At 38.2% G+C, this 12,067-nt stretch overlaps 1 protein-coding gene across 1 annotated transcript; it reads left to right on the top strand.

The window, feature by feature from the left end:
* Window positions 1-2,255: 2,255 nt before the first annotated feature.
* LOC133325089 (uncharacterized) lies at window positions 2,256-11,590 on the top strand. Its single transcript, XM_061533915.1, has 3 exons — window positions 2,256-3,212; window positions 4,631-6,417; window positions 10,313-11,590. Exons 1-3 carry the CDS (start codon window positions 2,279-2,281, stop codon window positions 11,588-11,590), a joined length of 3,999 nt encoding a protein of 1,332 aa, XP_061389899.1. The 5' UTR covers window positions 2,256-2,278.
* Window positions 11,591-12,067: the final 477 nt, after the last annotated feature.

Below are 12,067 nucleotides of genomic sequence, written 5' to 3'. Positions count from 1 at the left end.
GTCTGTATGGAAGGCCAGACCGTCCAGAGAAGGGTTACTTCGGTTCCAGTCGTCTATACTAGGAATAACGACATCTACATCGTTCAATCTCAGGACTGGTGATATATAGTCGCTTAGTTTAACGCGTTGGTCCAATGTTATAACTGGCTCGTTCAAAATAATACCATGTCCAAAGGTATAACTTCGCCAGTTTTGTTCATGCAGCCTTAGGGGGCTACGCGCGGCCTGACTTAATGCTGAGGGCCAGATGCATAAAATTCAGCATTGCGTTCAGAGCTGCTTGTGGTGTACTCCTCCTGCCTCCTGTAACTAAAATCGAGGCGGCTCTTTGTACCTTAAAGGGAGCATACAATAGAAGAATAGATGATGAAAATAAAGTATTATAGCTGAACGATAATAGCTCAGAGCACACCTGCCTCCTGGGTTTTAACAGAAAAATACAATGGTTGGAGATTAAAAATTACAGTCAAGGCAGCTTGTGGTGTGATTCTGAGTGCTCCATAAATTCCAGGAATGACGCTGATCGCTGTTCATTTTGGCGAGCAGTGTACGCTTGCTCACCCCCGCCACCACACAATGTATTGATAGGACAACCAGGGCACCATCTCGGTTTTTAATCGCCAACTCCCCCAATTTTTAGTGCGCTACTTAACATTCCTTTTTCCTTTTTGTTAGCTTGTGGTCAAGGTGTGTTCCTAAGTATTTTACTTCTAAGGAAAGGTTTATGGTCACTCCACCCAAAGATTGCAGACGGAAGTTTGGGAGCTTACGTTTCTTAGTAAAGTGTACCATTTTTTGTCTTCGTGGGTTCACCCCAAGACCATTGACCTGGATCCAGTTAGAGGATGTTGAAAAGATACTCTCGATTATATCGGAATAATCGCTGAATAACAGGACTACATCATCGACAATTTGCTAATCTTGTTCAAATTTATGGTATTCCTAATTTCGAGGTCTAGTAACCTTTCTAGTTACTTTAGTAGAAAGGAAGAAAGTCTATAGTTTTTAGGTAGCGTGTGACAATTACCTCTTTCCATAGACTTGGTGTGTACGATAAGAACAGATAAGCCCTAAAAATCCCTATAATGTGATCAGTATACGACGATTTGCTTACTGCCATCATTATCAGGACCAGTGGATTTGCAGAGTTGGAAGCTATTTATTGCCCGTACTATTTTTGGAATCGTATAGTATATTCTATCGTATCCACAAAAAGCACATTTAGAATTTTGTTTTACTGAAGAAAGACGAACATATTATCCACATAAGGTACTACCTATTTTATTTTATTCTGCGATTAGAACTCATTCGTAACTTGGAAACCTTTCGGTCCATTGTGATCATCCATTGAAAATAAATGGAAAATGTAGATTAAAACATGTTCCATAGTTGAATAGAAGTATAAATTTGACGGAAAGTGAACACCCATTGCATTGCACTGGGACACAGTAACTGCTCGATCGTGTATGTGTATGTGTACTCAAGACACAAAGCCTTTTACAGTAGTCGGTACAAAAAGCCAAACCTCCATAGGATGGTTACTACGGTTTCTGTCGTCATCTACACCGTCAAATCTCAGGACTGGTAATTTATATAAACACTTAGTTTTAGTTTAGTTCAAGGTAAATCAATGCCCATAGGCAAAATTACGCCAAAGTTTCTGTTATGCTGCCTGACACTTAATGCTGACTGACTCTAAGGCCTTATGATCAGCATTACATTTAGAGCAACTTGTAATCAAAGACAACAAATTTGATATCTTTATTATCCAGTTCTTCCAATGCGACGTAAATAAAGACTTAATTTACATCGATGAAGGCTGTATTCAGTATCGACTAATTTTGTGCTATAAATTGCTGATTTTATTTACATTGCATTAATTTCTTATCTCAATGTCTAGTAACCTTTCCATCACCTGTTTGATAAAATATTTGCTATCTCTCAGGCGTTCCTATTTTCAGCATAAATCCAATATTTAGTACTCTCCTTTTATAACTATTATACTTTGTTAATTTATTACAATTATGATATTAACCTTTTTATTCTTTATATCTTTTCAGATCTACCTAATGCTGCTACTGGAATCGTACATTAAAAAATCGAATCATTTTGAAAAAATGTCGGAAATTCTCAAGACTTGTTTAAAACAATTTTGATAGGGAAGATAAAAGAAGATTAAAGATAGTCAGAACTTTGTCCCATCTTTATAAATCAGCAACAAAGGCCTTTGCCTTTGTCAAAAAAACAATAAACTTAACACGTCTCTACGCTGCAGAGAATGTTTACACCCATAAAAAATTTCATAACATATATACAAAAGAATGCAAATTTTGGATCATCGAATACCACATCAGCTAGCAGTAGTGAAGAAAATAACAAAATGGAAGCAAAAAATAAAATAAATTCACAAAATTCATCCGAAAACATAGAAATTGGTGGTGAATGTTTACCAACAAAGCAAACTAACGAAGTTCATCATATTAATGGAGAATCGAATAAAGATCCAACAGTACTTACATTGTCATCCGCCTCAACCTCCTTAGCAAAAACATCACCTGCAAAAAGTATGGAAACTATAACAGTGGCTTGTGATGATCCTGATGATGTTGTTGATGAATACGAAGATGATGACGACGATGACATTGAGTCACAAATCGAAAGTAGTATTATGTTAAAGAAGCCAGTCAAAGATGGCAGCAATAAAAATAGTGAAATACTCGAAGTTAAAAAATCACCCGACCGTAGTATTGTTATTGGTCATGACTGTGGACGGCGAACAATGATTGTTGCCTCGCCCATTGACGATGAATTGGCAGATTTTCGTCATGCTCCCTCAGAGGTAATAATATCATCGCCTCTCAATAATCATAGAGATGATGAAGGCGATATACAGACATCGGCGAATGATAAGAACACTTGGAAAAAGCAAATTATTGAAAATAGTAATGGCCATAATCTTAGCCAACAAGAAGTAGAAATGGTGATGGTGGTGGGAGGAAATGAAAAGGCCAATGGTCATGAATCCATATTAATATCGGATACAAGTGACAATGAAAAATGTAATCAAAGCGCAGAGAAAATTATTCTCTTGGATTCGGAATTTGAAGATGTTGAGGATCGAGCAGAAACTCTGTCATCGGTTTCAGCGGATGAGCGCGAAGCCGAAGAGGATGATTCAGATGAAACATTTTTAGATTTAGATAATTTTCCAGGTGAGTGAAATATAATTTATTTTTAAATATATTTAATTGGGAGTAATGTCTTCTGCCCTTCTGTCAGGTACGACCTTGTTATTGTCTTGTGGCCTTCTAAAGACTATTAAAGAAAGACCTTCGGATCTTCCATGGGAATAGTTTTTAATGTTCTGTAGTAAGACCTCCGGAGTCTTCCACTATGACAATACCTTGATATCCTGGACCTTCTGGTCTTCAATAAGATAACCTACTGGCTTTCTCATGGAAGACCTGTTGGGTTTCTAAAGGAAAACATTCAGGTCTTCTATATGAATACCTTCTAGTCTTCTAATAAAGTATTCTGATATTCTAAGGGAAAGACCTACTGGTTTCTTCTTTAGGAAGTCCTTCTGGCCTTATTCTAATGGGAGACCTTATGTTTTCTTTATCTATAGTAAGACCTCCTGACATCTTGGTATTCTATAAGAAGATCTCCTGGTATTGTTCTACAGGAAGATCTCCTGGTATTGTTCTACAGGAAAACCTCCTGGTCTATTTCCAAAGGAAGACCTTATGATCCTCTATAAGAAGACCTCCTGGTCTTCTATAAGAATACCTCTTAGCATTCTATAAGATTTCTTGGTATTCTTTTAAAACACTTATTGTTATTCTATAAGAATATTCAAAGCAAAGACTTCTGATCTTAGATGTCCTTCTGGACATACCAATACTATTCATTGGGTAGCTGTGAGTAACAAATAAACAGTCGCGGACAACCAGCGGGCTCAGGGGGAGAGTCTTGGAGGAAATGATCGAGTGCCTATGATCCCAGGGCTGACGAGGCGAGAATGGCGCCCTAAATTACCATCTTACCAGCTTGGGTGTCATGCGACCTCGTACCCATCAGTGTTCTACGGTTTGCAGTCAGGGTCCTCCATTCTTACATATGGTTGTTTAGTACAGCGATCGGCTTCAATTCTGATCACCGGAGCGTTAAGAAGTACACCACAGACAGCCTTGAATGCAATCCTGATTCTCCAACCACTGGACATTATGATTAAATTCCAGGCGGTCAGGTGTGCCCTGAGGCCTCGGGAAACAGATGCCTGGAAATCGCTGAACTATGGTCACGCTAGTATCCTAAACATAACGCCAGGTTGTGACCTCTTGAGTGGAAATTGTCATATCAGTGACTATGTTCCCTTTCACAGAGACTTTAATGACATCAAAGTATAGTTTCCCAGTAGGGAATCCTGGACTAGTGGCTCCTTACCTCTGAAAGGTCTGTCATTCTTTACACACGGGTCAAAGATGGAGGAAGGCACTGGTGCATTTAGAATTTAATTAATCTTTCCCACTTGATCTGCATTGAAAGTAATTTTTTATTTGAAACTTAACTTGACATTTTTCAAAAAAAAAAAAAAAAAATAATAATAATAATTCAAATTGTGTATTTTTTCCAGATAGTGAAGTTATTGTCATCAGTGAAAATACCCAAGAAAATAGCGATATGATGCGTATCGAATCCTCAGATGCTGCCAATACAAGTGATGATCCCTTAGCCATTGCCTGTGATGAACAGGAAGCATTTGCTGCCGATAAAATGACAGCATTGAAAGAACTGAATTTACTCAATACATCGGCCAATTCGCAAGATGAAGATACAACAACTACAGCAGATGATGAGATGATTTGGTTAAGAAATGAAACGGTGACAACAACAGCGGCGAAACGTAACAATGAACAACAACCATCGTGTAGTAGTAAAAGTCCACTCAACATTTTGTCGAATGGACCAAATTCCGTCACACCCGAAAAGGATGAACGAAACGGAGAAGGTTCCGATTCTGGTTTGGGTAGTGAAACTTCAGCTTTGCATACAACAAATACCAGCATTGTAGATACTAGCCATTTAAATATGAACTCATCATCGGTGGTGGCCACTCCGGTCAGCTCGCCCCATGTTCAATTGTCCAAAACTAAAGACAAGGACATCAGCAATGAAGTGATAAAGACGTTGCCAACAACGACGACACCCACCAAACCATTACGTTCAAATTTGAAACGTCGTTTGGAAATGGATCACGATAATGACGTCGTGGATTCCATAAGGAATATTACCTCAGCAGCGTCGTCCACAAGTACAAGCACATCATCATCGTCGTTAAGTGGAAATGCAAATAAGAAACCAAAGCGTTCGATTAATTTCGATACCGTACAAGTCTATTATTTCCCCCGACAACAAGGATTCAGTTGTGTGCCTTCAGCGGGCGGTTGTACTTTGGGTATGGGTGCACGGCACGTCGGCTTTAAGACTCTCACCCTGGCCGAACACGCTGCCGAACTGAGACGTGCTCACCGTTTGCAGCTGCAGGAAATCAATCCCCGCGGTTCTTCCAGTGACGATAGCGAAGAATCTGAAGAGGATTATCTTAGTGAGGGTAGTGGTTCGGATCTTGATGGCGAATCAAATGGTTTCCTACAACCCGTGTCGCCCAAACAAAGGCGCACCATACTAAAGGCAGCCGGAGTGCGAAAAATCGATGCCAGTGAAAAGGCCGAATGTCGTGATATACGCAATAGTCGTGAGGTGTGCGGTTGTTCGTGTCGGGAATTTTGTGATCCCGAAACATGTGCATGTGCACAGTCTGGCATCAAATGTCAAGTGGATCGTGATATGTTTCCCTGTGGTTGTACTCGAGATGCTTGCGGCAATACCATTGGTCGGGTGGAATTCAATCCGGCTCGTGTGCGTACACATTTCATACACACACTAATGCGGCTGGAAATGGAAAATCGTCAGCAACAAAATCCCTATACACCTGCCGGCGCTGTTATATCCACAGCCACTGTGAATTCGTCTTCGTATTATCAGTCACACTTGCAGCCACAATCAAATTATAGTTCAGGTTATGCATCGCCAGCTTATAATCCAGGTGCGGATATGCATCAACAAAATGCTGCCCAGCAATTTTATCAACACCATCATCATCAACAGCAACAGCAACCAACAACATCGGGAAGTGCATCATTGTATGGTAGTGCAGTTGGGCCAACATCAATGGAAATATCTCATACGGTAACATCTTCCACAGCAGCATCGTATGGCATGGATAATATGGACAGTAGTGGTATGTTCAGTACGGCGGGAACTAGTGTCACACCCTCATATGGTGAACTAATGCCAGTGACATCATATCATCCACATCATAATATGAACTATGGAAATGTGCAGGAATCCCAGGTATGTGGAAATATCTTCTCGAAAAAAAAAATAATCTTCATTATATCGAAATTATATATGTTAATTGTGGACGTCTCATTGTTTGACATTTGTATTTTCTTTTAAGCCGCCTTTTCATTACACAAACACAAACTATCCCTGGAGTAACAATAGATAATGACATTCAATTACAATTGTTGTAAATATCAGTATTAAAAATTCAAAATTTAGGAATTGTGGTTTAATCTATAAATGTCGTCATTCATGCATCCCTCAAATTGTAAGTGTGTTGTGTTTTCTCTGCTCTGATTGCTTGTTTTCTAACCCTTGGCTGCCAGCGCAATGTTTATTAATAATCATAAAAGGATGCTGAAATTTTTGATTTCATTTCAAACTGAAATACAGAGTTTCTTATAAATCCATAGATTTGTTTTCGATTTCTAAATATTAACCATTATAACCAATATCTAATGAGAGATTTTCCATATGTGCTCTAAAAAATGCATAAGCAGGCTTTTGAAATATATATAACTCAACTATATACTTCAATGTTGGCAAAAAGAATGACTACAAGTTTCTATATGGTCACGCAAGATCATTTGATTTGTCATATTGAATTTGTTATGTGATCGCATAAAACAATCAGAACAGCTGAGGCTCGCTCGATTAATCAATGATATTGAATTTAAAATTGAGCTCCCTGTCATTAAGTCGTATAAAACAATCAAAATGCCTGTATTGAAAGCAAATAAATTGAAATTGAATAGCTGTGCTGACATGTGTATTATAGTCAGAGATTTCTAGCTACCTATTTGTTTATCGATAACTAACGGGTCATTGTAATCATCCTGAAAAAGGGCCATATTTCAAGAAGTGATCCATAAATAGACTTTAAAGTCTCTGTAAAGTAGATTATCAATGCCATAGAAGTTGGAGATAAAAGATACAGCATTAATCCCATATGAATCAATTAATTACTGTGTTAGCACAATAATCATAAGTTTTAGTAGGAAAATTTTCTACCCAATGAGAATTGAATAAGAATTGGCACAAAATTTTGCACACCGTACTGTAGTAGGTATAACCTACTGTGTGGAAAGTTTCGCTGAAATCGGTTCAGATTTAGATATAGCTGTCATATATAGTTTCGTCCGATTTTAAGTTAATTGTGCACCAAAGCCCCAAATATGGCCGATTGACACACAATTTTGCACAACGTATTGAAGTTGGTATAACCTAACGTGTGGAAAGTTTTGTTGAAATCGGTTCTGATTTATATATGGCTCCATATATATTTTCATCCGATTTAAAGTCAATAATGAACAAAGACCCAAAATATTACCGATAGGCACACAATTTTGAACATCATACTGAAGTTAGTATAGGCTAACGTGTTAAAAGTTTCATTGAAATTGGTTCAGATTTGGATATAGCTCCCATATATATTTTCGTCTGATTTTAAGTAAAAAACGTACTTAAGGTTTTATAATCGTTGAAATTGGTTCGGATTTGTATATAGCTTCGTAATATACTTTCGTCCGATTTCATGTAAATGATGCACCAAACTCCTAATGTTTATGAGATTGCATTTTGAAGAAATGCAGACATAGCCTATATATATGACCGACTTCATGTTAATTGGGCTCCAAATAGTCCATGGGTGTCCGATTGAGATCTATGTACATAATTTTATTCCATTGCAAACAAACGACTTTATATTTGTCCATATGAACAATTTAGCCCAGGTTTCAGAATGATAGGTATATGATTTATTTAAATCGGTTCAAAATTAGATAAAGATCACATATGTTTACCCAATTTCATGTTAATGGTCCTTTAAAAATGAGACGTATATAGGAATGCATTTGTTGAATATACTCAAGGTGGGGAAGGGTATCATATAGTCGGCTCCGTCCGCATCCTGAACTTTATGGAAAGGTTATGTCTGTTTGTTTGGTTTGCTATCTATGATACTTCAAAGATTTTTCTATAGGGTAAAGATCTGATGATTGTGTTGGCCATTATAAAACCCAGATTTTTGATTGCCGCAAACAAACTTTGACATATTTTGGTGTTATTTATTGGTTATTGACAACCTGAAACACCTAAACAAGCGGTATATTTTCTTCAGCGAAGGGAACCATTTCGTTTTCCAATACATGTGTATAAACAATTTGCTAAATTACTTCATAAATCTCCTGAATATATCGAACTACAATAGCATTATGGACCCTCCTCCATGCTTGCCATAACCCTTGTAATACTGTGCCATGAGCCTTTGATTTTTAGACTTTCTCACGGTAATTTTTCCAAGTCTGATTCTTTAATATTTAACTTTAAATCATCCGAGAGATGATTTAAAGTTAAATCATTAAAATGGGTTGGATTCCAATTAATATGAGCTTTTACGAGAGGCAATTCGTCTTTCCGATTCTTTTAAGAAATAAAGTAATCTTCTTGATAGTTTCCGGGCTTGTAGGCCTGCCTCCATAGCTCGCTCACGCTTGAGGTTGTATTAGCGATAATAGATTGGATGACACATCAAAACATATCAATATTGTTATTGATTTGAGATATGCCTGTAAGGGCGATGATTTTTTGAATGGTTTTGATGTAAGTTTTTCTCTTTCGAGTCGAGCTTAATGATCGAATTTTTGCAATGAAAAGGAAATCCGGCGGAAGAATCTACGTACGTACCCACCATCAAGCGACGCCTTTCGCCGTTGGTTAAGCGGCTTATCAGACATATTGGCAAGCTCGATGTATTGTCAAGTAGTTAAACGGCAATAAGTGGTGTTAAATGCTACATATTCTGCTGTTGCGGATCCTGCGGTGGTGTCTCGTATTCCGACTACGATGCATCTCCCAGAGACGGATCTATGTGTATGTGATCCCAGACAAAAATAATGTACTTGTATTTGTTGAAATAACAGCCTCTGGCAGGAGTCTTTCTCCGAGTCTATCCAGTGTATAGAACCAGTTGCCGTGGGATGGTTGTTGTGCTTGTATCGGCCTTATTGCTCTCAAACAATGGTCTGAGGTGGCAGACGTTGGCCGAGTAGGACTCAGGTCGTTTTTCGGATCGTAGACGCCTGCTTCTAACTCCAGGTTCAAAAATGCGATGTCCTGTATAGATTGAGTCCATACTGAAGATGAGGTGAATTAGCTGGGCTGGGCAATTCTAGGGGGGTTTAGCGAGTCGTGAGCAATTATCACGAATGCTCGCGGAGAGAATTCGAATGTTTTCATTTTATTGCGAATGATAGAGTTACAATCATTCCTGTTGCTGTTATGAGCATTCGCGAATGTTTGCTTTCATTCGTGAGCGAATGACGGAATGAATTTTAACCACTAAACGAAACGAACGATCGTTGTTGTCTGCTCTCACTCGTTTGTTATGAGTATGCGAACATTCGCTTGGCGAACGTTCGTTTGGTAAAGAATTTATCGCGTTGAATTCATTTATAAAATGAGCCCAAAACGAAAAGAACGTATTGTGAAACATTCGGGAGCGAATATTTGCGCAACCTGGATAGTTTGTCTTGGTGGCAGCTGCTGTTATCAGTGGCGGATGTTCTCCCATGATAGTATTCACCGTATTTTCTTGAATTTTTACCTCAATTGAATCAGTTTTAATACAATCCAATCCAGTTTGGTAGTCATCTAGATCAAGAGTCTCTCTTTTCTACCTCTGGATGTCTCTCTTGATCTTGAAGACATTTTCGTTCGTTAGGTGTTGCATCGACAATATATTGTTATTCCAATTGTAAAACAAACAGTTACGATCGACAGCGAATCATGATCATTAATATGATAAGTTTTAAATTTAAATTTACGCATTATTCATAAGCTTCACATTCAATAAACTATATATTTTTATTTAATAAAATTTATTTCGTTTTTATTTGTTTTGCAGATGTCCGGATACAATTCCTATCACAATAATGCCACACCATATATAAACACAAATGCCCAAAGCACAAATATAAATGACAACAACACTCCAATTCCAACATATAGCTCATGTTCGATACCATCTTTACCACCATATGGCACGGCAACAACAACTGAATGCTCCTCATCGTCGTCGACCACTTATCATGATGATGGTGGTGTTAGCAGCCTAACAACATTGGATACAACAACGGCGTCATCTTCCTATACAAAAGCTGTCGTCGCACAAACAACACCCACAACTGCACCACTAATGGACAACACTAACTGCGGCACCGCCAATGATGTTGCTGCTGCAGGCTTTGTCGATTTAACAACCAATGATGTTACTGCTGCTGCTGGCGGGACAAGTTTTATCGATTTAACAACTCCCCCGGCAAGTTCCTCGAGATTAACACAACAGATTAATGATTTATTAGAAAATAATCGTAATAACACCACGGCATTAGTGGCCGTTACACAAAATAAGGGTATTGATTATGAAAGTGGTAGTACTACAAATAAAAATGATGATGTGGTGGCGGTGGTTCCAGATTTGATGAATGGTGGTATTGGCGAGGAGGTGACCACGACGACGACATCTTCGGAACCTTTGTTACCCACAAATAATAGTGAATTGTCGATTAGTGCAACTCCAAATATTGAAGATGTTAATAACACACAGGTTTCTGCAAATTTACAAACAGCATTACCTCCCTTAAAGCCGCCAACTATTGTTGCTGCGACGTCGGGGACGGCGGTGGATAATGAGGAAGCTGGTCCAGAAAAATTACCAGCACCTCCACCATCATCCCCACCACCACCAGTAGTAACAGAAAAGGTGGAGGATAAGAAAATGGAGGATGAGGAGCAAAAACAAGAATCATTACCATTAGATTCCATGGAGGAGGAGGCTCCAAAAGCTGTTGATGCCGCCACAGAGAATAAACCAGAACCAATGATAGATTTAACAAAGGGATCTGTGGTATCACCAACAAATGAAAAAGAAATTGCAGCGGATGATGTCATAGAGGAAATGGATACAACGGAAACAATAACAGCAACAGAAACATTGGGAAATGAAACGAGAGAAAATAAGGATACGACTGAAAGGGCCACGGCAGCAGCAGTGGAACCCCAAGCAGAACTAGAAAATGAAAACCCCGCCGTTGAAACATCAACAACACCTTCCTCAGCAGCCGATGTTGCTTCATCCCCCTCAACGACAGCCCGGGAAGTAACAGTGGCCGTTGGTAATTAAAGTTTGACAAACTGCAATGCAAGTTTGAAGGTTTAAGTTTCCAATAACATCTTATCCCTCTCCCCCTTCCCCCCTGCTTCCCCTCAACTATGTATAAGTCATTCTAGTGCTAATAGCAAGAACAAATAACCACTAAAAAAACGAGGAAAATATGAAAAAAACTAAACAATTGAAAAAAGATGAAAAAGAAATGAAGCAAAGTATTTAGTTAAGTTCCAATTTTATTATTATTATTTTTTGTTTTAGTCTTAAGCGTGTTTAAACAAATTAGCTACTGGCAAAACAAACAAAATCCCCCTTCATATATAAATATAATACACACACAAACATACATACATATATACAAAAAATAAGTCAAGCAAAATAATCAAACCGATCAACATAATTCTAGCATTAATTTTCAATTTAAAAAAAAAATATTCTAAAAGAAGAAAAAATTAAAACAAAAATTAAATCAAAGACACAGTGACTCAAAAG

Source organism: Musca vetustissima, unplaced genomic scaffold (assembly GCF_032173495.1).
Source record: "Musca vetustissima isolate MV318-11 ecotype Yass unplaced genomic scaffold, APGP_CSIRO_Mvet_v1 utg22848, whole genome shotgun sequence".
NCBI classification, from domain to species: Eukaryota; Metazoa; Arthropoda; class Insecta; order Diptera; family Muscidae; genus Musca; species Musca vetustissima.
The sequence above is the reverse complement of the archived record's forward strand: the minus strand, read 5'-3'. Positions and strand labels throughout refer to the sequence as shown.